Consider the following 27,499-nt stretch of genomic DNA (forward strand, 5'->3'; position numbering starts at 1 on the left):
TTCTGCCTTTGTAATATTATATGTTTCTCAGATATAATTCTGCTGTTGAAATTGTGTTTTGAGGGCGAGTGCAAATCAAATGGCTAGGTACTGTAACTAACCAGCTAGCTAGTTCACTTTGGGTAACCCAGAATCTGACTAAGTTGAATCTCCTGTTTTTAGCTCCCCAAATGATCTCTGCTTGTTGGCTCACTAGCCACCTTGTCATTGGCATAAAGAGTGAACATATTAATCAAATGTGTGTGGCAATAGCTAACTAGCTATCACATTATGTTGCCACTAGATAATCTGTCTAAGCTAGCTGCAGTGTCAACCATGCAGCTAGCTAACGTTAGCTAGATCATCCGGTCAGTCCAGCACAGCATCCTCCCACTACTTTGCTCTCTCTCTCTCTCGTGTGTGTTTAAATGTAATTCCGTTTTTATGACAGGGTCTATAAGCACATCTGTCAGTGTATCATCTCAGTAAGCTTTTTGTGCCATATACTAGAAATACATTTGTGTTTTTTTTATATACAGTTTGTAGTGGCACAACCGAGTGGGAAGGTATAAATGAGCCTGCCAATAAAAGAAAAGACCCTTCAAAGTGGAAAGGAGAGGTTGAGATGAGAAGGAGGATGGAAGGTAAATCCTACCTTGGCAGGAAAAAGATGATTGAGTTGACTTTGGCAATTGATTATTTACAGTATTACTTATATGATTCTTACCTGAATACCTACTTTGATGTTTAATTCCATGCTAAAATGTGTCTGATTTGCGTAAAAATACTTTAAAGTACTACTTAAGCAGTTTTTTGGGGGGTATCTGTACTTTACTATTTATATTTTTGATTACTTTTACTTTTACTCCACTACTTTCCTAAAGAAATAATTTACTTTTTACTCCATACATTTGCCCTGAGGCCCAAAAGTACTTGTTACATTTTGAATGCTTAGCAGGAGAGAAACATTTTCTAATTCACGCACTTATCAAGAGGACATCCCTGGTCAACCCTACTTCCTCTCATCTGGCAGACTCACTAAATACTAATGCTTTGTTTGAAAATGATGTGTGTGTTGGAGTGTGCCCCTGGCTACTCGTAAACTTAAAACAAGAAAACCGTGCTGTCTGGTTTTCTTAATATAAGGATTGTGAAATGATTTATACTTTTGATACTTAAGTGTATTTTAAACCAAACACTTTTAGACTTTTACTCAAGTTGTATTTTACTGGTGACTTTCACTTTTACTTGAGTCATTTTCTATCAGGGTATCTTTACCCTAGTATTTCGATATTGATTCTTGTTTGACTGTTGCAACACATACCTGATCCTCCTTTATTTCATTCTGAGTGAAAAATGAAACATCACACTTGGTGTAAATCTTTTTAGTTGTCAAACACCATCACATGTATTTGAAATTATATTGGGAAATACATTTTCAGTAATGCTATTGAAATTATAAAATGATTCCAATGTCTCGTACCATTGACCTTTTTATGAAATTGATCACATTGATAGAGTCTACAGACTTTGACAGTCTTATTTGGAGACTACCTGTGCTGGAGGACGTTTGCAAGATGGTGCTGGCAGGATTAAATAATAAATTAATGTCAAATCAATTGCACAACGTTGTTGTCCTCTTTGTTTGCTGTCACAGTTTACCATAAGGTGTAAAAAATGCAAACTAAATTTGTAACTAGTACTTAAGTCGTTTTCTGACCGGATACTTTTTTATATACTTAAGAGTAGTTTATTTTACTTGAATAAATTACAATCTAAGTAGCACTACTTTTCCTTAAGTACAGAATTTCAGTACTCTACCCACCTCTGCAAATTATACATAGCCTAACTATAAAATGTTGGCAAGCATCCACACCGGAGGAAAGTTTATCGTTCTACAGTAGGCGTACATCTGTCAAACAACTGATTACCCAAATCAGCTCATCAACTCAGCCAGGGAAACAAACAGTAGCCTATTGTTTTTTTTACACATTTTATTATGTGACAATGAATAGACTAAAGGGTAGCATACAAAATGTACCCTATTGAAATATAATTAAATAACAAGGGCCTATTGCAACCATCGATGGAACTAGATTATCACCAGTTGATGTCCCGTTAAACCATCAATATGTGCTAAATTCACATCTCAATTGCAAACATTATTGGTCACCTCATTACCGCTCCCTAAAAGATGTCAGTGTTTGTTTACCTTAGTCAGAGATCTGTAAAATTACGAGATGCTCATGTCTCCGCACTAACAATGGGAGTTGTTGTCCAAAAGGCAGGAAAGGAAGGCAGGCAATAAGTCTCTAGGTCTGCATGTTAAGCCCATATACAGTGCCTTGCGAAAGTATTCGGCCCCCTTGAACTTTGCGACCTTTTGCCACATTTCAGGCTTCAAACATAAAGATATAAAACTGTATTTTTTTGTGAAGAATCAACAACAAGTGGGACACAATCATGAAGTGGAACGACATTTATTGGATATTTCAAACTTTTTTAACAAATCAAAAACTGAAAAATTGGGCGTGCTAAATTATTCAGCCCCCTTAAGTTAATACTTTGTAGCGCCACCTTTTGCTGCGATTACAGCTGTAAGTCGCTTGGGGTATCTCTCTATCAGTTTTGCACATTGAGAGACTGAATTTTTTTCCCATTCCTCCTTGCAAAACAGCTCGAGCTCAGTGAGGTTGGATGGAGAGCATTTGTGAACAGCAGTTTTCAGTTCTTTCCACAGATTCTCGATTGGATTCAGGTCTGGACTTTGACTTGGCCATTCTAACACCTGGATATGTTTATTTTTGAACCATTCCATTGTAGATTTTGCTTTATGTTTTGGATCATTGTCTTGTTGGAAGACAAATCTCCGTCCCAGTCTCAGGTCTTTTGCAGACTCCATCAGGTTTTCTTCCAGAATGGTCCTGTATTTGGCTCCATCCATCTTCCCATCAATTTTAACCATCTTCCCTGTCCCTGCTGAAGAAAAGCAGGCCCAAACCATGATGCTACCACCACCATGTTTGACAGTGGGGATGGTGTGTTCAGCTGTGTTGCTTTTACGCCAAACATAACGTTTTGCATTGTTGCCAAAAAGTTCAATTTTGGTTTCATCTGACCAGAGCACCTTCTTCCACATGTTTGGTGTGTCTCCCAGGTGGCTTGTGGCAAACTTTAAACGACACTTTTTATGGATATCTTTAAGAAATGTCTTTCTTCTTGCCACTCTTCCATAAAGGCCAGATTTGTGCAATATACGACTGATTGTTGTCCTATGGACAGAGTCTCCCACCTCAGCTGTAGATCTCTGCAGTTCATCCAGAGTGATCATGGGCCTCTTGGCTGCATCTCTGATCAGTCTTCTCCTTGTATGAGCTGAAAGTTTAGAGGGACGGCCAGGTCTTGGTAGATTTGCAGTGGTCTGATACTCCTTCCATTTCAATATTATCGCTTGCACAGTGCTCCTTGGGATGTTTAAAGCTTGGGAAATATTTTTGTATCCAAATCCGGCTTTAAACTTCTTCACAACAGTATCTCGGACCTGCCTGGTGTGTTCCTTGTTCTTCATGATGCTCTCTGCGCTTTTAACGGACCTCTGAGACTATCACAGTGCAGGTGCATTTATACGGAGACTTGATTACACACAGGTGGATTGTATTTATCATCATTAGTCATTTAGGTCAATATTGGATCATTCAGAGATCCTCACTGAACATCTGGAGAGAGTTTTCTGCACTGAAAGTAAAGGGGCTGAATAATTTTGCACGCCCAATTTTTCAGTTTTTGATTTGTTAAAAAAGTTTGAAATATCCAATAAATGTCGTTCCACTTCATGATTGTGTCCCACTTGTTGTTGATTCTTCACAAAAAAATACAGTTTTATATCTTTATGTTTGAAGCCTGAAATGTGGCAAAAGGTCGCAAAGTTCAAGGGGGCCAAATACTTTCGCAAGGCACTGTAAACACATTGGGCTTATTCAGGACAGATTTTGTGCGAGAGTGAGCACTCTCACTCCGCCTCTTCCTCTCTGCCTTAGTCCTGCTTGCAACCAGTCTTTCAAGATATGTTCACCCTCTGATTGGTATTGTCATCAGAACAACAGTCTGTTCAAAAAAGGACAAAGGGTGATTAATCTATTTGACAAGTATTTGACAAAGGACTTCCTCTACTGTGGCTATTTACCCAACACTTTCTATGAATGGAAATATTGGTGTAACCTAGTAAGCCTACTGTGATTATTTTATTTGTTTCCTATTTATGTTATCCAAAAGTGTCTGGTGTGTGTTTGGTCATTTCTTACCAAGATCAGAGGTAAAATATCCCTGACTGTCCATATTTGAAATGTGCGACTAAAGTGTATCAGGGGGTTTGAGTTATTTGTGCCAGAAGGACGTGGGCCAGAATCAAACCCATGCTGACACGGTAGACCTATGTGCGCACTGAAGGCATCGCCACTAACCACTAGACCACCACAGGCCATGGTTGAACAAACCTTTGACAGCTCATTTGTAACCTTAGGATACAATTCACACTTTTATGTCATAGCCTACTTGAGACCACTATATTTTGTGTTATTAAGCTATATAATGTGTATGGCTGCATTTCAAATACATTTTTGTACGGTGCATTCGAACGTATTCAGACCCCTTCCCTTTTTCCAAATTTTGTTACGTTACTGCCTTCTAAAATTTATTAAATGTTTGTTTTTCCTCATCAATATACACACAATACCCCATAATGACAAAGCAAAAACAGGTTTTTATACATTTTTTGCAAATGTATCAAAAAATAAACTGATACCTTATTTACATACGTTTTCAGACCTTTTGCTATGAGACTCAAATGAGATCAGGTGCATCCTGATCATCCTTGAGATGTTTCTACAACTTAATTGGAGTCCACCTGTGGTAAAATCATTTGATTGGACATGATTTGCAAAAGCACACAGCTGTCTACATAAGGTCCCACAGTTGACAGTGCGTGTCAAAGCAAAAAACCAAGCTATTAGGTTGAAGGAATTGTCTGTAGAGCTCCAAGACAGGATTGTGTCAAAGCAAAGATCTGTGGCACTGAAGGTCCCCATAAACACAGTGGCCTCCATTTTTAAATGGAAGAAGTTTGGAACCACTAAGACTCTTCCTAGAGCTGGCCTCCCCACCAAACTGAGCAATTGGGAGAGAAGGGCCTTGGTCAGGGAGGTGACCAAGAACCAGATGTTCACTCTGACAGAGTTCCACAGTTCCTCTGTGGAGATGGGAGAACCAATTAGGCCTTTATGGTAGAGTGGCCAGACGGATGCCACTCCTCAGTAAAAGGCATATGACAGGCATCTAAAGACTCTCAGACCATGAGAAACAAGATTCTCTGGTCTGATGAAACCAAGATTGAACTCTTTGGCCTGAATGCCAAGCGTCACGTCTGGAGGGAACCTGGTACCATCCCTACTGTGAAGCATGGTGGTGGCAGCATCATGCTGTGGGGATGTTATTCAGCGGCAGGGACTGGGAGACTAGTCAGGATCAAGGGAAAGATGAATGGGGCAAAGTACAGAACGATCCTTGATGCAGAGTGCTCAGGACCTCAGACAGGGGGCGAAGGTCGACCTTCCAACAGAACAATGACCCTAAGCACACAGCCAAGACAATGCAGGAGTGCTTTGGGACAAGTCTCTAAATGTCCTCGAGTGGCCCAGCCAGAGCCCAGACTTGAACCCGATCGGACATCTCTGGAGAGACCTGTGTGCAGCGACGCTCCCCATCCAACCTGACAGAGCTTGAGAGGATAGGCAGAGAAGAATGGGAGATGCTCCCCAAATATAGGTGTGCCAAGCTTGTAGTGTCATACCCAAGAAGACTCGAGGCTGTAATCGGTGCCACAGGTGCTTCACAAGCATTTCGCTACACTCGCAATAACATCTGCTAACCATGTGTATGTAACCACATTTTTTTTATTTGAGTGAAGGGTCTGAATAATTTTGTAATATTTCTGGGTTTTATTTGTAATAAATTGACTAACATTTCTAAAAATCTTTTGTGTGTAGTTTGATGAGGAAAAAACAATTTGATCAATTTTAGAACAAGGCTTTAACGTAACAAAATGTGGAAAAAGTGAAGGGGGTCTGAATACTTTCAGAATGCACTGTACATTTGAATGTTGCAGTAATAGGACCTAGGCCTAGCGTTTGAGCGAGTGAGAGAGAATATTATTTGATAGCAGGCCTGATCCCAATGACTCGACTACCCCCGCATGGAGATAAAGAGAACTGATCATTTGTATGCAATCATGAGGCTCATTAGAATGTCCTGATGCAGCAGGACAATTCTCCACAAGAAAGAGTGATCATCTTATTATCCGACATCTGTATGTAAGCATTTAAAGCATGTAACAGTGGACTGTATGTCAAGCACATTCTAACGCAGCATTTCTCTTTCTCCACAGGCCTCCAGGTAAGAATGTTTGTACCAATGTCATCTGAAAACATGATATTAATCTTGTCGAGAGCCATTTGTCTACATTTGGATCAAAACATTTTGCCATTTTCATTTACACTGATGTGAATACTGTGTATGGTTAGTTCATTGTGTGTAACATGTTAACAGTTGTGCTGTTTTGGCCTTTGTAATTTAGAATGGAGATTCTCAGAGAGGAAGAATGGACAGGGGAAACTCACTGCCAAGTGTGCTGGCTGAGAAGGTCAGGACGTCTGCTGTTTGACATCCATTTCTGATCAGACTTGAAATGCTAGAAATGTGTTTTCCCTAATGTTGATCTGTTTTTCCACTATTCTTATAATTGCATAAGTACAATAAGCAGTCTTTAATGTCAGCTACAAACCTATCCATATCTTTACAATTCAGAAGGACATCTGTAGATACAGTGCCTTGCGAAAGTATTCGGCCCCCTTGAACTTTGCAACCTTTTGCCACATTTCAGGCTTCAAACATAAAGATATAAAACTGTATTTTTTTGTGAAGAATCAACAAGTGGGACACAATCATGAAGTGGAACGACATTTATTGGATATTTCAAACTTTTTTAACAAATCAAAAACTGAAAAATTGGGCGTGCAAAATTATTCAGCCCCTTTACTTTCAGTGCAGCAAACTCTCTCCAGAAGTTCAGTGAGGATCTCTGAATGATCCAATGTTGACCTAAATGACTAATGATGATAAATACAATCCACCTGTGTGTAATCAAGTCTCCGTATAAATGCACCTGCACTGTGATAGTCTCAGAGGTCCGTTAAAAGCGCAGAGAGCATCATGAAGAACAAGGAACACACCAGGCAGGTCCGAGATACTGTTGTGAAGAAGTTTAAAGCCGGATTTGGATACAAAAAGATTTCCCAAGCTTTAAACATCCCAAGGAGCACTGTGCAAGCGATAATATTGAAATGGAAGGAGTATCAGACCACTGCAAATCTACCAAGACCTGGCCGTCCCTCTAAACTTTCAGCTCATACAAGGAGAAGACTGATCAGAGATGCAGCCAAGAGGCCCATGATCACTCTGGATGAACTGCAGAGATCTACAGCTGAGGTGGGAGACTCTGTCCATAGGACAACAATCAGTCGTATATTGCACAAATCTGGCCTTTATGGAAGAGTGGCAAGAAGAAAGCCATTTCTTAAAGATATCCATAAAAAGTGTCGTTTAAAGTTTGCCACAAGCCACCTGGGAGACACACCAAACATGTGGAAGAAGGTGCTCTGGTCAGATGAAACCAAAATTTAACTTTTTGGCAACAATGCAAAACGTTATGTTTGGCGTAAAAGCAACACAGCTGAACACACCATCCCCACTGTCAAACATGGTGGTGGCAGCATCATGGTTTGGGCCTGCTTTTCTTCAGCAGGGACAGGGAAGATGGTTAAAATTGATGGGAAGATGGATGGAGCCAAATACAGGACCATTCTGGAAGAAAACCTGATGGAGTCTGCAAAAGACCTGAGACTGGGACGGAGATTTGTCTTCCAACAAGACAATGATCCAAAACATAAAGCAAAATCTACAATGGAATGGTTCAAAAATAAACATATCCAGGTGTTAGAATGGCCAAGTCAAAGTCCAGACCTGAATCCAATCGAGAATCTGTGGAAAGAACTGAAAACTGCTGTTCACAAATGCTCTCCATCCAACCTCACTGAGCTCGAGCTGTTTTGCAAGGAGGAATGGGAAAAAATTCAGTCTCTCGATGTGCAAAACTGATAGAGACATACCCCAAGCGACTTACAGCTGTAATCGCAGCAAAAGGTGGCGCTACAAAGTATTAACTTAAGGGGGCTGAATAATTTTGCACGCCCAATTTTTCAGTTTTTGATTTGTTAAAAAAGTTTGAAATATCCAATAAATGTCGTTCCACTTCATGATTGTGTCCCACTTGTTGTTGATTCTTCACAAAAAAATACAGTTTTATATCTTTATGTTTGAAGCCTGAAATGTGGCAAAAGGTCGCAAAGTTCAAGGGGGCCGAATACTTTCGCAAGGCACTGTACTGTACATTAATGTTTACATCCCAAATGGCACTCTATTCCCTATATAGTGCACTTGTGGACTATGTAGGGGAAAGGGTGCCATTTGGGACACATTCAATGGCAATCTTTGTGCTGACAGTATAAGCCTCTATAGATGCAGAGTTATGGCTTTGACCTTCCTTCTGAGATGGCTGACCAATTTTTCCATAGATATATCCATATGAAATGCTCCTAGTGACCCACAGGAGAAGGAATAAACTCCCACCAGGAGTAGACAGGATGAGACTGGAGGTAGGATCAGTACTCCCTTGCTTTACATCTCTAGAATAACTTAATTGTGCAAACCGCTGGCCATGTCGTTTAACACATTAGTTACAGTTAGGGTCTTGGGTGTAGGGTTGCCTCTAGTTGCTAATCTTGGGTCAGTTTTGCCTTTTCTTCACTAATGGTTAAGGTTTGGATTGGGGGAGGGGAAGATGATGCTAGATCTGTACCATGGTAAACTTAACCCCGGAGCCGGTTTTGTGATGTGGAGCATGTACAGGTAACTGCCAAAATAAAGAGAACACCAACATAGTGTCTTAATAAGTGGGCCACTACGAGCCAGAACAGCTTCGATGTATCTTGGCATAGATTCTACAAGTGATTGGAACGCTATTGGAGGGATGCAACACCTTTCTTCCAGGACAAATGCCATAATTTGGTGTTTTGTTGATGGTGGTGGAAAATACTGTCTCAAGGGCCACTCCAAAATCTTCCATAAGTGTTAAATTGGGTTGAGATCTGGTGACTGAGAAGGCCATGGCATATGGTTTACATTATTTTCATGCTCATCAAACCATTCAGTGACCACCCATGCCCTGTGGATGGAGCCATTGTCATCCTTTGGGGGCATAGCCATGGTAGACAAAATAATGTCCTGCCCAGCATTTTTTATACATGACCCTAAGTATGATGTGATGTTAATTGCTTAATTAACTCAGGAACCACACCTGTGTGGAAGCACCTACTTTCAAAATACTTTGTGTTATTTACTTGCATTTTCATTATTTTGGCAGTTACCTGTAGATTGTAAAGTCTGTCTGATATATGATCTGGCCATCTCCTTTGTAGAGACATCTGTCCATGGAGGAATTCCAGAATCTATTTGGGATGACTATTGAGGAATTTGATCGCCTCTCCCTCTGGAAGCGGAATGACTTGAAGAAGAGGGTTTCCCTTTTTTAGCGAGGAGACCTACCTACACATCAAAAGCCACCACACTTCCTTGGGAAATTAGATAAACATAAACTGTCCAATGCAACAACCCAGGAAGGGAGATTAAATTAATGTCTGTCATATCTTTGCCAAATCGGATGCTTTGAATCCCCATTCCTTATATCAACTCTATAACAACTCTATAAAGGGTCAGAGCCTTCATATACTCTTGAATTGTAGTTGCAGCAGCAGAGAAGAAACCTAATAAGAGGACAGAGGCTTGGGCCAAGTAGAGATTTCATGAAGTCTTTGTATTTGGTCCGTACTGACAGGCCCACCAATAGAGTTAGATTGGACTGCCCACATATATACCTACAGTAAGCTGTTTTACTGCTAATCAAAGTTATGGATGGCTAATTCTCAGTTACTAGAGCACTGCCACATGTGAAGCCATATCGATTTATTAATTAAACCACAAATACCAATAAAAAGTTTTCGTTTATAGAATTGGAGCACTAGATGGATGCCTCAATTTCAATGCACCTTGAAAAATTCCCTATTTCAAAATACAAACATTGCACTAAGCTGAATAGTCCACTTATTTTTTTAAATAAATAACAATTTGAAGTGTAAATCAATAATTTGTAAATCAGAGTTTAGAGGTTTAGAGGTTTAGAGGTTTAGAGACTATTGTGTCCCAAATGGTACTTTATTCTCATGTAGTACAAACCTTTTGACCAGGGCCCACAGGGCTCCCATAAGGCTCTGGTCAAAAGTAGTGAACTACATATTGAATAGGGTGCCATTTGTGATGCACAATACAATCTGTCAGACTCAGTCACTCTACACATCAGGTGTAGATTTATAGAACATAAAACCTTATCTCCAATATGTCTGCATCTTAACCCTATCCAGACATGCAAACATACAAATGATCAAAATCATCCACGACTTATATATAGATATAGGTTTCTTACTGAATGATTGTCTAAACAGTACATATTGCCCACTTGAAAAAAAGTGTGCTCTTATTATTTTACTACTGGTATGTTGGATGAAGTGCAGTTTTCCTGTTTTAAAAGGTGAGAACATTAAGGAGTATTCATAGGCTAAGTTAGCTTCAAAATCTTGTTGGACGCTTACCTTTACAACACTGGCCACTGCCCTGTTTATATATATCAAGTTTGTACACCACTCCAGAAGGGTTTTAGACATGTTGCTTTTGTGACCAAATAATGTACAGCTATTTTTTATTAGAAAAAAAATCCTTTCATGTATCAATACAAGAATGTAGGGTAAATAAACACATTCATCATTAAAAAGAAGGAAGATAACCACCTCCCTTACAAATGCACTACATTGGAATGAGGACAGGAGGACAATGGACTAGGAGGGTCACCACTGGGGGAACAGAAGGAGTTGAGAGCAAGAGACACAAGGGGCTGCTTCCTGTGTTCCGCTATGACCACATCAACCTCCATATTGGACTGAAGCAGTGGCCGGGTGGAGGTGTGGCCTCTTATACCCCCTAACTGACAATGTCATGGCACAAAAAAACAAAAACAAATCTTGGATGGATGTAGGCTAAAGGACTCAGAGGCCAGCCTTTCTGTCCACTTTCCCTGTGCCTTGAATGCTACAGTCGAGTTCTTCCCAAATGGCACCCTATTTGGTATATAGTGCACTACTTTTGACCAGGGCCAATAGGCCATTTGGGACATAGTTACAGTGTGGAGCCTGTTAAGGTCCTGGTCAGGCCTCACTCCAGTAATTTTTCTTATCATCAGGTGAGGTGGTAGCAAAGACACTGTCACAAAATGTTTTGAGTTGGCACACATCTGATGTGCCTCTAGAGCCCCAACTAGGGATGTATGAAAGTCAACCATGGAACATCAGTGTATTCTATCTAAGAACATTTTTGAGTGGTCATTGCACATATCCACTTTGTGACTGCTTTGCTTTTGGTTTTAGTTCTGCCTGTGTTTTTTGAAAGACAAGGGGCCCGGAAGGATTGCATTATGAACAAGCCCTTGAGCTGGAAACTGTTCACTCGATGGTGAGGGTAATAGACAATCTTCTAGATTCCATGCTCCAGTATATAATATTGATGACATTATCTTTACCAATGGGAGACCTGACTGAGGATACTCCCTATTCATAATGCTTTCAAATGCTCTCACTGTATCAAGCACTCTCATGGTAGTTAAGACATTGTCACAGCATCATCTAAGCTTATCTTCATGCTTTGTATTTGAAAGTGGGCTGGGGAAAACATTTAAGGAAATATTGAGTTAGAGTGATTGGTTTGTACCTCACATCCTAGGTTTTTTGAATCTGTAAGTCATTAAAATACTGAGTTTTATGTAGTTTAAGATTAACCTGATTTGATAACTAATATAATGAAGAAAGTGTATATGATTGATTAGTACCATTGCAAGATTGAGCTCAGATATTGTACATTATTTTGTGTATTCTGATGCAACTAGGGTGCAAAACATACACAGCAATGAATGCACACAAGCATATTTTCTCATTTAAACTAAGGTGAAAGAGGACTGAAATGATCAATGGTGAGTGGAAATAAAATGCATTTTTTGGTTTGAGGAAAATGAATTTTCCATCTTTGTGTAGGCTATATATTGTTGGTCGTTGGCATCTCCAGTAAGGGTGATTTGAAACATTTTTGCTATGTCTGGCCTTAACTTAAAATGAGAGTTTACCCAAATTGCAAAATTATATTAATTTCCTTACCCTGTAAGCAGTCTATGGACAATGTATGACAGCAATCCATGCTTTGGTTTTGTTTACCTGGCCACTGTTTCAAATACTAACTTTGTAGCATTCGTGGCACATATCCAATGGAAGTCAATGGGAAAAATATTCACGTATTCACACTTCATGTCCAAATCATCCTAAAGTATTAAATAAAATGATTTTTGTACCTCAATTAAGTTACTTAGCAATGATTTGGACATGAAGTGTGAAAATGCTTATGTTGTTCCCATTGACTTTTATTGGATTTGTGCCACAAATGCACAAAAGAAAACAGGTAAACAAAACCAAACCAAAGTAAGGATTGCTGTCATACCTTGTCCATAGAATGCTTACAGGATAAGGAAACCAATATGTAATTTTGTCATTTGGGTGAACTATCCATTTATCTTTACTTGACACACACATGCACACGCACACACGCGTCATGCCCATAGGGGGCACCTGCCCCCTCAGATTTGTAATCAGCCACTAGCCACCTATACATTTTATGAAGTCGGCTTTAGCTAGCCCAGATAGGTTCCCAATCTTCCAACCTCATAACTAGGTACCAATAAGCCATTTCAGGCTATCAATAAAGTTAGAGTAGATTGCTTGTCTAACTTTTTGCTGGCAAACCTGCTGGCAAAAGTGGTAGACTTTAGAAAAGCAATCAATTACTAAATGTACTGAATAAGCATAACCTTCCTTTCAATCTTTTACCCAGATTTTAGCAGAGCTGTAGAGAAGCATATCTTGCCCCCCCCCCCCCCCCCCCCCCCCCCCCCCCCCCCGCCCCCCAGTCAGGAGGATACAGACAGCTCAAGAGGAATGCTTAGAAATGTAGAACAATACATATATTTTTGACATAGAATTAAGCATAATGATTATCGCTCTAGATTGCAGGGAAAGCTATTTCAGGTGTTTGAAAAATGCTAAATTCTCCAACTTCAGGATATCATCCCCTAGCCATCCTCACATACTTTGTGCTCCCTCAGATTTTGGGGGTGCATGACCCACCCATCACACACATACACACACGCCACCTCCCCAGTGGTCCTCCGCCCCTAGTGGTCGCTTTATGTAGATTTTTTGCAAAAGTGAGAAGGGGAGTGACTTTTCTTATGGTTTTTGCTGGTCGACGAGTTGAGCTGGAGTTTCACTGTTGACTAGCCTAGTCTCATCACCTCAACCTATAGAACCTCAAGCTAAGATATTGTCGTCGGAGAGAACAGTGGCTCATATTGGACACAGCTATGATATCGGGGGGAAAATAAACTTCCCAGGGACGCTTTGAGCATTTCCAGGGATGGACAAACAAAAAGGTAGGCTGAACATCAGTGGGATGCAAGGGGACTATCCATTTATCTAATAAATACAGACAGCAATACCTAACCATGGGCATTCATTGCACCGATTTGTTATGGTTAAGTAGGCTACCAGGATACGAGGTTTAAACGTGCTAGTAAATTCTCTTCCAAGCTGTATTCATTTTGATCAACATCTAGCCTACCTGACATGACTTAGGGGCTATCACTTTGTTATTATATGCATAACCTTTAGGTCTTCAAGTAGGTTAACTGATTGGGATATAACGCAGGCTACTAGCCTATATATTACTATGATATTACATAAATGCATATACATTTTTTCCACGTTGTGGCATTTTCTTTGCGCGCAACAGTGCAGCCGCAATGCTACAAAATGTAGCGAAGAGAAATGTGATAGTAGAGCCCTGCTCTTCCTGTTTAACATCAGTGCGCACCACCTGCTTAATTAGGCCAACAGTTAATAATCAGTCCATGAATTTATCTATTTGGAATTTAGTGACACTAGACTCATTGGCTAATGCAGGAAGCTTTATTGACGCCATGGAAGTCCAAAAAAAGAGCTCATGTGAGTGACCCTGAGTCCATCGTGTTTTTCAGTGAGATAATGTGACTCAGTGGTTTCTATCATGGAATAGCAGGAAGAAAAGCAATCGGAAATACCCTACTCTGTTTTCCCAACAACTACGAAATCTCCAGAGAGAAAAACCAGTAGGATTGTTTATTTTAAGGGTAAAGTCTGGCCCATTTAAATTCTCAAGGAGTTAAAGGAGTTCTCAGAAGCACTGAAGCAACTTGTTTTACCTTGAATTAACAGGCTTTTTATTTAGCTTTCAGTGCTCCAAAACTCACCCTGTTTGGAAACAAAATTACATCATGGATAATATTACATCCTGACCAAGACACATGGCCTGCATCTCTTTCACTGCTCCACAAATGCTAATCAGAGCAGCTTTTTCTCTTCACCGCTTTCCTTCTACCCAATTGCTGTCATTATCTGGTCACCACTGGATGAAAAGGAAAACAAGCGCAGGCTCTCCACCCAAAACAGACAAGCTGCAAGACACACTCACCCACTCACATTCTGTCTTCTCTCTGTCCCTCTCTCTCTCGCACACACAAATTGCATTTGGGTGGCATTAAACACTTCAGCCTTTCTTCAGTCTTGACCAGAAATAGACTTTACCCATGAAATTCAACATTCACACAGCTTGAGTGAATTGTTCTTAAGGTAGGTGATTGTGTACAGCTTAAAGCCATCATGCCAAAGCTGACAGTCTGTCAGCCATTGCCCCATAGCCACAGATTGTATATATCGCTGATCTCAGTTTTGATCATGTGTACATATGTGTGGCAAACACACAGCAACTTCAAAGGCTGCAGTGCCAAGCCCATAGCAGCCCAGGAACAGGATGTTGTGTTGATGGTAGGATAGAGACCTCTTTAATTTAGGAGATCAACATTCCTCATTAAGACACATCTACTTTTCACCATCTTGCCTCTTCTAAAGAGCACGCATACACACACACACACCTCAACCCACTCCACCGACCCCATTACAGAGTCCCTCATTTAGAGACTAGGCACAACAGAGCAGGAACTCTTCTGTCACCATTGAAGACTTTTCATAGCTTTACATCAACAACACATGAATGTCCTACCATAGCTTTAGCCCAGGCGTAGTCATTGCGTGTAATCAAAAATAATGTGTTGTGTTTTCCTCAGTCAGCTGAATGTGCCGCTTAGTTCATAGAACCTTGGTTATGTGAGTAACCCCAGAGTAGCCTTATTAGTGGCTAGGACAAACAAAGCGGGAAAAGTGGATTATAGCGCTTCTGGCGCATCTCAAAATCGTTTCCTTCCTATGAATTTGGCTCTGGAATTTAAGGAGCTATTAGCAACTATAACCACATCCCTGAAAGCCAGGACTCTCAGGAACACGTACATGTCTTCTGTTTCCACCTACGACACAAGCTGTGCAGAATAACTGAGGGAAATTAACTGATCATAAATAAGATTGTTTGATGATCATCCCTGATGTTTTTCTGAACTTTCCAATAGCTTTCTGATGTATTTCAATCACTCCAAACCAAACTTCCTTCAGACAGAAATTTGCCATTACCTGATTTGACACACACAACTGGTTAAAAGTTTTATAACACCTACTAATTAAAGTTTTTTTTTTGTTGTTAAATTTGCACTATTTTCTACATTGTAGAACAATGGTGAAGACGTCAAAACTATGAAATAACATATGGAATCATGTAGTAACCACAAAAGTGTTAAACAAATCAAAATCTATTTTATATTTGTGACGCCCTGACCTTATCCCTGTTTATTCTCTATATTTTGGTTAGGTCAGGGTGTGACTAGGGTGGGTACTCTAGTTTTTGTATATCTATGTTTTCTTTTTCATTGTTGGCCTAGTATGGTTCCCAATCAGAGGCAGCTGTCTATCGTTGTCTCTGATTGGGGATCATACTTAGGCAGCCCTTTCTCCCACCTTCAGTTGTGGGATCTTGTCTTTGTTTGGTTGCATGTATTTTTTCACGAAGAAGCTTTTCTTTTGTTGTATTGTTCATTGTTTTTTTGCTGGTTCACATTTTAATAAAATATGATGAACTCAAATCACGCTGCGCCTTAGTCTACCCTTAACGACGAACGTTACAATATTTGAGATTATTCAAATAGCCACCCTTTGCCTTGATGACAGCTTTGTACACTCTTGGCATTCTCTCAAACAGCTTCACCTAGGTGTTCTAAAAGTTTTGACCGGTAGTGTATCTTGTGCTATAACTTTCATTGAAATAATGTCAATAAGGTCAAATTCTAAAGATTTATCAAATTATATTGCACATTTGTTTTTGATACCCAATTGTCCTAAAATAGAGAATTGGATAATGAAATAGCTTGATGGTCCATGTTAATAGAATCTTAAATATCATGTATAAACCCATTTAATATAACGTCTGAGTCAATTTGACTTTGTGACCCCCCCCCCCCCCCGACCCCGTTCTTTGGATGGTATGGCAGGTCGCCCAGTGATTTTGCTTTACAAAAGTGATTCCCTCAGAAATTTTTGTGACTACCACTGCTTTAGTCCCTTATTTTACATTGTGGAGTGGAGGTCTCAAGCATTTTTAAATGTGGAAAATGCTACCAGTTTAAAGCAGCATTAGTTTTGTAAATATATAGTTGAAAAGCTCCCACTTGAGAACATGACTTATGTATAATGAACTTCAAAGTCCACGGATTTAGCATATTCTGTCAATAGTCTCTCTGTGTGGTTTGAAATGAATGGTCACCTACTTTGAAGACCAGAAACAACAGGGCCAGTGATCTCAATGCAAATTAAATAAGTTTTCCTCAAGCCTTGAACACCTCTGGGATGGTTTCAGTGAACAATCCTTCAGGGCCTGTATTTATAGTGGGAGTACTGATCTAGGAACAGTTTAGCCTTTTAGATCATAATATATACGATTACATGGGGGAACTGATTCTAGATCAGCACTCCTACTCAGATACTTTATGAATACTGGCCAATGTTTCCCCTTCCAAAAAACACCACATTTGAAAATAACGTGGTTTTCAGAAACGTGTGTAGTTTCATGTGTGTTTTTCCCTCTTCTGAAGATGTGATGTGTATGATGACATAGTGCACAGAAAAAAACCTTTTGCGGTTAAATTCCCATGTACTGAATAAAACATACAAGTTAAATGGGTTTCCATTACCTTTTCAACTATACTGATGGTTTTCTCACAAAAATAAATGTTCTGTTTCCATCAGGCCTGATATGAAATGTTTTATCCAAAGTATTTTACTCACATAAAAAGGTTGGAAACATGGTTACTACAAAAAAAATGCATCACTATTATTCTACAATGTAGAAAATAGTCAAAATAAAGAAAAACCCTTGAATGAGTAGGTGTTCTAAAATCTTTGACCGGTAGTGTATACAGAACAGAATGAGGTATAAACAAACAATATTTATTGAATATAATATTTTCTATAGAATCTTAAGATAAGTGAATATTAACATTAACATAAATAAGAAAATGTGTTAAATATAAATGTAGAAACTAATAAAATAACACTGAGCTTTGGTTCGGCTGCCTGATAATGATGCACCGATATGACATTTTTGGCCGATACCGATATCCAATATTTTCCTTGCAAAAGAAACCCAATACCGATAACCGATATTAAACAGTTTTGCAGCCTTTTAAAGCATTCTATTACAGTTAAATAGTTAACACACACATGGACTCAACAGTCTAAGGCACTGCATCTCAGTGCAAGAGGTGTCACTACAGTCCCTGGTTCGAATCCAGGCTGTATCACATCCAGCCGTGATTGGGAGTGCCATAGGGTGGCGCACAATTGGCCCAGCCTCGTCCTGTTTTGGCCAGGGTAGGCCGTCATTGTAAATAAGAATTTGTTCTTAGCTGACTTTCCAAGTTAAATAAAGGTTACACACACACCACACTGACCAAAAAGTTATTTTGTTGGCATTTACATATGTCCCCATTACCAGTCTAACATAATCAAAACCTATTTCTTTCACTTACTTACTGTGCTGTTTCGTTGTTCATTTGTTCAGTCGTTTCATTCTCAACCAGGATTTCTATGGAACGGCGTTTGGGTCTTTGTATGTCAAAAAAGGTACATGTGAAATAAAACTTATTTGATGTGTCAAATAAGCTTGTTGACCAATCAGGACCTGAATATGACTGCACGTCACATAATAATTGAACCCGTTCATAATATTTTTACGTAGTTATTACAGATTGACGACACTATCACTCGTATTTCATATGTCACAGCGATTGATACTGGTAAAGTTGTCTTGCTGGTCATAAAAAAAAGCTAGCTAGTTCATGGATGCAAACAATGCTCTTCCCTAAAAGCATATCAACTATATAGCTAGGTGTCATCATCTAAAATAACCTTAATTTATAAGACAGTTCTTATTTGATTGATGGTGGTTGGACCCATCTATGTGAAGCTAGCAACAATAAGGATTAGCCACAATAGTGGACTTTGCGGTTAGCCTTCAAAATAAAAGTATGCCATTGACACTGATGCAAATTAATACAAATATTAGATTTATGCCATAATTGAATAGATTATGCAAAACGAGGTTGGAATGTTGTTATATAAAATCAACAAAAGACAACAATTAGTTCATTTGACAAAAATCTGTTGAAATCAAATTGGATGTTTTGTACTTTAGAATTGCATTGGGGGCATACTTATTTCACTGTACAACCTTACCTTTGGATTGTGAATCAATGACATGGGGTATCAGTCTACTCAGTGACACCCAGAGAACATTAGCATTGTAGCTCTTATTGCGGGACTGTGTATTGAGCCATATTTATTGCCAACCTATGTGTATTGAACACTATTCATGAGGAAATACAATACTGCGTGGATGTTTTGTAGTCTGATACCTCTGAGGAGGATGTTAGGAAAAAATATCTTGGGTATTGAGTAGACTGTTACCCCATTTCATTGATCCCAAATCCTTAGGTAAAGCTGTACAGTGCAATGTGAATGTCAATGTGATTTCACACAGTCACAGTCCTGCGGTAAGAGCTACAACGCTAATATTTGGGTAAACTCTTCACAGTTGTGTTCTGTGGGTGTCACCGAGTAGACTGATACCCCATTTGCTTCACGTTACAACCTTATTTAACATTATCTAGTCTAAATATGGCATAATTCCACCATTTGTAACCTTCATCACTTTCAAATAGGTACTTTTATTTTGAAGGCAAACTGCAAATTCCACTATTGTGCATAATCCTTATTGTGGCTAGCTTCACAACACATAACCCGGTCAAGCCTCACTCACCAGATGAAGCTAGCTGGCTGCTTATAACGTTAGCTTTGGGTTAGGGTTAAGTAGCTGGCTAGCTATTTATTTTCATGAACTGAAGTTCAATTTCAATAGGCGAATAACAAGTGGCTACCTAGCTAATACTTACTCTCAAGGATTCCTAAATCATTGCTAAGAATAGTGAAAATGACTGCAGTTTCTACTGGTCATTGTTTTAAGGCTGGCTGTATTGGTGCTAGCTAGGTAACAAGCTAAAGCTAGCTAGCTACCCCAGAAGTCGCGGTCGAACAAATGATGCTTTATTACCAACGCGGTATTGTAAACACATTGTTTGTGGCCGGTGTTTGCTTGTTTGCAGACTTTTTTGTACAGCTTTGACAGTGCCATTATAGTAGTGGTGGCGCTTGGTTTGCATGTGCAAATTCAGAACACACAACATTCTATAATAGAACGGTGTGTCAAATAATATTAATATTTGATGTGTTAAATTAAAAGCTTATTTAACCCGTCAAATAGTGTTACCGTCCAATAGTGCTATTTGACATGTATCTTTTTTGACACTCAAAGGCCCAAACGGCGTTCCATAGTATGTCGTGAAGCTAATAGCAGTGACGCTATCACAGTGTAACTCCGGTAGGGCACCATCTGAACAACAGCGCACTTGGTAACGTTAGTGTGTTCCGCCGGTGCTTGACCAGTCGTGAAAGCCAACATCACCCACGACAGAGAACGGTTGATTGTCAAGGGCAATGAATTCCATTATCTTGGCATTAATAGATTTCGCCTTTGAGTTGTCTCGCTGAAATGATTGATCGACTTGTTGACTGCTCGATCCACACAGCAGACTTTGTGGGCTTGGTTAGGAATGCTGTATTGCACATGTAGCGCAAACTTTAACGTGGCATCATTATGTCATGTGCCTACATTATATAGGTATGCGCGTCAGCTTTGACATCGGTTTTTCACATCGATGTAAAACTAGACATCGGGCCGATACCAATGTTGCCATTTTTATCTAATATCGTCCGATTCCGATTTGTTCACCGATATATTAGTCCAGTCCTCACAATATTATATAATTAGCTTTGTCTATACAATACAAACATAAGCCTATAGGAAATGGCTGCAGATATATGTCTTAAAATAGTAAAATAAAACCTATACAGGTATGTGATTAGCTTTGGCTATATAATGTAAACATAAGCCTTTAGGCTATGTCTGCAGCTGTATGTCTCAATATGGTAAAATAAAACCTATACAGCTGTGTGATTAACTTTGGTTCCCTCTACAGCCTGGGCATTTTCAGCATCAGCATGGGTACCAGTCTATCTGGACTGTCTGGAAGAAATTGAGAAAGTATGTCACATTGTTAAGCAGTCATTTACACAAATGCACTTCTGCCATACAATCTTAAATGTTATTGCGTATAAACATTTTAAATGATTGAATTAAAATCTTACCATCAAAATATTTATCTTCTCCACTTTCTTGAGGCAAAATCATCAATGTCGTCATCATAGGACATGCGTTTCCCCACGTCATGATTTATGCTCATGGTGGCCAGACCGCTCAAACGTTCCTGTGACATGAAAGACCACAGGTAGCTTTTGATGAGTTTTAATTTTGAAAAGCTCCTCTCTGCCGATTCTACTGTTACTGGTAGGGTGACTGCAATTCTTAGGGCTATCCAAAGGTTAGGATAGAGCTCAATGGCAGTCATCTTATCTGATGGCAGATCAGGTAAATTCTGAATCTCGTGTGCCAGATCCATTCCACTGATGTCACAGTCATCTCTGAAGGTTAGTGTTTTCAACTTCCAAGCAGTGAGCCTTTAAAGATTCACTGGACATATGAGAGGCAGTGCTGAAGTTCAACAGCACTCCATATTTGGTTTTCACCTGGTTGAGTGTTTCAAATCTCTCATCCATGGATGTCACAGCAGAGTCGACTACAATGTTGAAGTAGTTGACTTCAAGGTTTTTCAGTGCATCAGTCACTGGTTCATCAGGAGCCTCGTAGCTGAAATGCTTCTTGCTGTTTCCCAGTCTCTTTTCTTTCAGAACAGCCTCCACATTCATTTCTTCACAAATGCTTTTGGCTGTTGTCTGGGCCTCAGAGAATCCAGTTTCCCAGTATGTTGTGAGGGAGGCCTTTGCATTTGAGATCAAATTCACTGCGATATCCAACCATTGAGGCGGATTGGAGGTGCTTGTTTACCTTGTTTGTCATTGTCAGTAACTCACACCATATGACACAGCAAATCAAGAAGCGGTAGGACCCAAGTGCTTGTGCCTCCACTTTGGTCACAGGATCGTTGACCATCTGTCTGGCTTCCAGTAAAGCCTCCCAAACCTCAGAAGCCTGATACCTGATTGCATGAACACTTTGGAGCCTACTCTCCCATCTTGTGTCACTCCATGACTTCACATTTATGTTCCCGTGTTTTTCAAAACACTCCATCTTTGTATGTCAGCTGAAAAGAAGGTGAGGAGCTTTTGCACATGCCCAAAAAACCCAACTGCATCTTTTGAAGATTTGGCAGCATCTGCAATGACAAGGTTTAGAGTAGGTGCTCCACATGGGACGAACACAGCTCTGGGATTTCTTTTTAGCAGTCTGGCTTGTAATTCCTTGGTGCTTGCCCTTCGTGTTGGCCCCGTTATCATAAGCTTGCCCTCTGCAATCTTCATATGGAATCTTCAGCTCGTTCAGCTTATCTAAGATGACAGTGGACAGATTCAAGCCTGTTGTAACCTCAACATTCACAAAGCAGAGGAAGTGCTCCTTGATCTCTGACTTTTCCTTTAAAGCCACGCTTCTCAGAATAAATGGACATTCGCTCCTGGCTAATGTCAGGTGTACAGTCCAAGATACTTGAGTCACTATTGCTTCCAGAATCTTGTCTATCACAATCTGTATCAGTGCATTCTATTTGCACTTCCAAAGGTAATGAGCATGTGTCTCTCCATCTTCAATTTTGCTGAGATGATTTTCCATAACGGGGTCAAATTTAGCCAGTAATTCAACCTCCTTTAGGAAGGTTCCATTATCTGGTTGGAAGAGTTTGTCTGATGAACCCATGAATGCTAGGTTTCTTTCAGCCAGAGACTGGTGATACTTATTAAACGTGTAAGGACTAGAGATCGACCGATTAATCGGAATGGCCGATTAATTAGGGCCGATTTCAGGTTTTCATAAAAATCGGAAATCGGAATTTTTGGACACTGATTTGGCCTATTATTATATTTTTTTTTTACACCTTTATTTAACTAGGCAAGTCGTTTAAGAACACGTTCTTATTTTACATGACGGCCTAGGAACGGTGGGTTAACTGCCTTGTTCAGGGGCAGAACGACAGATTTTTACCTTGTCAGCTCGGGGATTCAATCTTGCAACCTTACAGTTAACTAGTCCAATGCTCTAACCACCTGCCTCTCATTGCACTCCACGAGGAGCCTGCCTGTTACGCGAATGCAGTAAGAAGCCAAGGTAAGTTGTTAGCTAGCATTAAAGTTATCTTATAAAAAACAATCAATCAATCATAATCACTAGTTAACTACACGTTTGATGATATTGCTTTTTTGCATGGCACATATTGCACTTTTATTTTCTTCTCCCAACACTTTGTTTTTTGGTCCTCCTATAATCGGTATCGGTATCGGCGTTGAAAAATCATAATCGGTCGACTCTAGTATGGACATCCCGCCATCTCTTTCTTTCAGCCTCCAAAATTGTCATTTGATTCTGGTAAAGAGTCTGTCACCGACTTAGGCGCAGATCAAGTTTTCTCCACTTAATCATATTGTTGGTGTGTTCAGGACTACCCTCATGGTGTTTCAGAATGGCATTGATATTTGACCAGTCATTCACACATTCCTTTATGATTGTGCAGTCTTTTGTAGAAAAGAGCTTTCAACAAAAACAATACACAGCATTGTTTTTGATTGAGTATGAAAGCCAGCTCCTGGTAATCTTTTCCCCATTTGACAGCTGTCTCTGTAATTAGGCCTGAAAAAAAAAAAATCCAAATAACTTCACATATCGTCATTGTAAAGGGTTTAACCTCTCTTGGGTAGGGGGCAGTATTTTCACATCCGGATGAAAAGCGTACCCAAAATAAACTGCCTGTTACTCAGGCCCAGAAGCTATGATATGCATATAATTGGTAGATTTGGATAGGAATCACTCTAGAGTTTCTAAAACTGTTACAACAATGTCTGTGAGTATAACATAACTGATATGGCAGGCGAAACCCAGAGGACAAACCATAAAATAAAAAATTCAGCCTACCACTGTTTCCAATGGGTTTCATGTTTATTATGAGGCGAAGTCCTCCCAGATTGCAGTTCCTAAAGCTTCCACTAGAGGTCAACAGTCTTTAGAAAGAGTTTCAGGCTGGTTTTTGGGAAAATGAGCTAGAAGTTGTAGTTTTTCTAAGTGGCTCCCATTTTGGCTGTAGTGTTTCTATGCACGTGGATGAAAGCGCGTTCTTTGTTATTTATCTCCGTTAATGAACATACTATTCTCCGTCTTAAATTTGGTTTATTTACGTATTAGGGTACCTGAGGTTTGATTATCAACATTGTTTGACTTGTTTGGATAAGTTTACTGGTAACGTTTGGGATTCATTTTGTATGCATTTTGAAGGAGGGAATCTGGCGCTTCCAGCTAAACTGAGATTTTATGGATATAAAGAAGGACATTATCGAACAAAAGGACCATTCGTGATGTAACTGGGACCTTTTGGAGTGCCAACAGAAGAAGATCTTCAAAGGTAAGGCATTTATTATATAGCTATTTCTGACTTTCGTGTCGCACCTGCCTGGTTGAAAAATGTTTTTCATGCTTTTGTATGCGGGGCGCTGTCCTCAGATAATCGCATGGTGTGCTTTCGTCGTAAAGCCTTTTTGAAATCTGACACAGCGGCTGGATTAACAAGAAGTTAAGCTTTAGTTTGATGTATAATACTTGTATTTTCATGATTGTTAAATATTTATATTTCTGTCATTTGAATTTTGCACTCTGCAATTTCACCGGATGTTGGCCAGGTGCTACCATCCCACCTGCCTATAAGAAGTTAAACACTGTTTCCCAGGCTTGATCAATGAACCATAAACAATTAATGAACATGCACCTGTGGAACAGTCGTTAAGACACTAACAGCTTACAGACGGTAGGCAATTAAGGTCACAGTTATGAAAACTTAGGACACTAAAGAGGCCTTTCTACTGACTCTGAAAAACACCAAAAGAAAGATGCCCAGGGTCCCTGCTCATCTGTGTGAACGTGCCTTAGCCATGCTGCAAGGACGCATGATGACTGCAGATGTGGCCAGGGCAATAAATTGCAATGTCTGTATTGTGAGACTCCTAAGGCAGCGCTACAAGGAGACAGGACGGACAGCTGATCGTCCTCACAGTGGCACAACACCTGCACAGGATTGGTACATCCGAACATCACACCTGCGGGACAGGTACAGGATGACATCAACAACTGCTCGAGTTACACCAGGAATGCATAATCCCTCCATCAGTGCTCAGACTGTCCACAATAGGCTGAGAGAGGCTGGACTGAGGGCTTGTAGGCCTGTTGTAAGGCAGGTCCTCACCAGACATCACCGGCAACAACGTCCCCTATGGGCACAAACCCACCGTCACTGGACCAGATCGGACTGGCAAAAAGTGCTCTTCACTGACAAGTCGCGGTTTTGTCTCATCGAGGGTGATGGTCAGAGTTTTGTTTATCATCGAAGGAATGAGCTTTACACTGAGGCCTGTACTCTGGAGCAAGATCAATTTAGAGGTGGAGGGTCCGTCATGATCTGGGACGGTGTGTCACAGCAGGCCATGAGGAGGAGATGCACTGCAGTACTTAATGCAGCTGGTGGCCACACCAGATACTTAATGTTATTTTTGATTTTGACCCCCCTTTGTTCAGGGACACATTATTCAATTTATGTTAGTCACATGTCTGTGGAACTTGTTCAGTTTATGTCTCAGTTGTTGACTCTTGTTATGTTCACACATGTTAAATTTGCTGAAATTAAACACAGTTGACAGTGAGAGGACGTTTATTTTTTTTGCTGAGTTTAGATAATCTTTGTCTTGTTTGAAAATGATGTGCACCTATGAGGAGTGCCATCACGCCCATATATTGTCTGGACTGGTGTCACATTCGTCGTATTAAGAAGACCAAAGCGCAGCGTGATTAGAATACATTCTTCTTTTAATGAACGAAGAACACTTAACAAACTATACAAAACAAACGTGACGCTGTAAACATCGAGTGCTGACACAGGCAACTATACATAGACAATAACCCACAAACTATGCAAGGCATGTAGCTACCTAAATATGGTCCCCAATCAGAGACGATGATAAACAGCTGCCTCTGAGAACCAATCTCTGCAACCATAGACATAAAAACACCTAGATTGGATAAACCCATAAACATACAAAAACCCTAGACAGGGCAAAAACACATATCACCCTCGTCACACCCTGACCTAACCAAAAATAATAAAGAAAACAAAGATAACTAAGGTCAGGGCGTGACAACTGGTCCCCACAGAGGTTGCTGCTGAAGAGAGAGTTTCATTACGTGCACGCGCATATGAACGCATGTTTACACGCGTCGCAGTTATCTTTTCCGAGCTGCAGTTTTTAAACACCGTTGCCCATTGGTGTTTATCAAACATAATAAATAGTTGTATTTCACTCTCACTTTTGTCAGACACAAAGTCACAGAACACAGCCCTGGAAGTGGCTGGCAAGCAAGCAAGACACAGACAGACCAAGAGATGCACTGCCCAGCTGGGTTAGCAAGACAGACAGACTAGAGAGAGATGCACTGCAAGCTAGCAAATCAACTTAATGTTACTGTTATTTGCTGACATCAAACATGGAGAGGAGAGAACACAAGTTTACCTGATTGCTGTTCCTACAATTTACTCTAGTTTTTTTTTCTCTTTTCGTGACCAGAAGGATAGTTCCGTTTCATGCTCTCATCTAAGTTATAAACATTGACACCTGATTTGACACGAGGGGGATGCAGTGCCCTTGCATAATTTTCGGGGCCCTACGCAGCTTTGCGTAGTGATTGTATTGGGCCGCCCGGCTCTGCATATTGGATGGAAATCTAACTACATTTACAAAATATTTTGTTGCAATATTTTTTTTTTTGCTCTCAAAACATTGGAGTTTCTGTTTTTAGATTTCAATATCATTATTTTTGTTTGCAATACCAAGAATTTTGTTCTCGACTTCAGAAGTTTTTCTTGATATTAATGGAACAAAAGTAACTCACTCCCAAGAGAATTGCACCATATTGTCACAGCTTCTGTTTTATTTGATTGTTGTTTCCATAGGTTACCTTTGGAGGGCACTCTTACCTTGTTTTCTAGTTTCCAGGTTACTCTGAGTATTGCTTATTAGATTCACCTGTGTTTAATTAACTTCTCTGTTCACCTGGTTGCCATGTTATTTTGGTTCCTCAGTTGGCCTGTATCTGTGCTTAGGTCTCATGTTTTATTAGTGTGCTCTTGTGCGGTTGCCTTGTTTCTGTCAAGACTCTTAAGTAAAATATCTGGATTTATCCTTACCTCTGCTTGCTGTGTTTCTCTGCACCTGGGTTAAAGTTCGTACAATCATTATTGTTACACCATAAAATAACACTATTACCATATAATAACACCATTACTCTATTAAAGGTGTTGGAAGCGGCAATCCTTCATTGAAACATTAAAAGTGTACTCCGTGCCACAGTTAGTTGCTATGTATTGACTATCCATGATATCAAAATGGTAGTTTTAACCATATTTTTAGGCTGTTTGCACTTAATTTGTTTAAAGACGGAGTTAAACAAGCTAATATTTTGGGTTCTGATGGGGTACGACAGTTGAACTAAGCTCACATACAGTGCCTTCAGA

At 39.9% G+C, this 27,499-nt stretch overlaps 2 protein-coding genes across 5 annotated transcripts in view; both read left to right on the forward strand.

The window, feature by feature from the left end:
• Window positions 1-12,261, forward strand: part of LOC110526093 (dematin) — a 90,339-nt gene extending 78,078 nt beyond the window's left edge. For 3 of the 4 annotated variants that reach the window (XM_036980385.1, XM_021606711.2, XM_036980383.1), the window contains 4 exons: window positions 6,419-6,426; window positions 6,608-6,673; window positions 8,664-8,744; window positions 9,567-12,261. In XM_036980385.1, the coding sequence (XP_036836280.1) occupies window positions 6,419-6,426; window positions 6,608-6,673; window positions 8,664-8,744; window positions 9,567-9,680 (269 nt within the window). In that variant the 3' untranslated portion in view covers window positions 9,681-12,261. Of the gene's footprint in view, window positions 1-518; window positions 2,350-6,418; window positions 6,427-6,607; window positions 6,674-8,663; window positions 8,745-9,566 lie in introns of those variants that run through there. The other variant, XM_036980384.1, reaches the window with a different exon arrangement.
• A 1,211-nt stretch (window positions 12,262-13,472) lies between these two features.
• si:dkey-220o5.5 (actin filament-associated protein 1-like 2) overlaps window positions 13,473-27,499 on the forward strand; it is a 101,029-nt gene continuing 87,002 nt past the window's right edge. Inside the window, exon 1 of the mRNA XM_036980386.1 lies at window positions 13,473-13,726. Coding sequence (XP_036836281.1) covers window positions 13,711-13,726 — 16 coding nt within the window. The 5' untranslated portion in view covers window positions 13,473-13,710. The remainder of the gene's footprint in view (window positions 13,727-27,499) is intronic.

The sequence above is a fragment of the Oncorhynchus mykiss genome, chromosome 6, assembly GCF_013265735.2.
Source record: "Oncorhynchus mykiss isolate Arlee chromosome 6, USDA_OmykA_1.1, whole genome shotgun sequence".
NCBI lineage: Eukaryota > Metazoa > Chordata > Actinopteri > Salmoniformes > Salmonidae > Oncorhynchus > Oncorhynchus mykiss.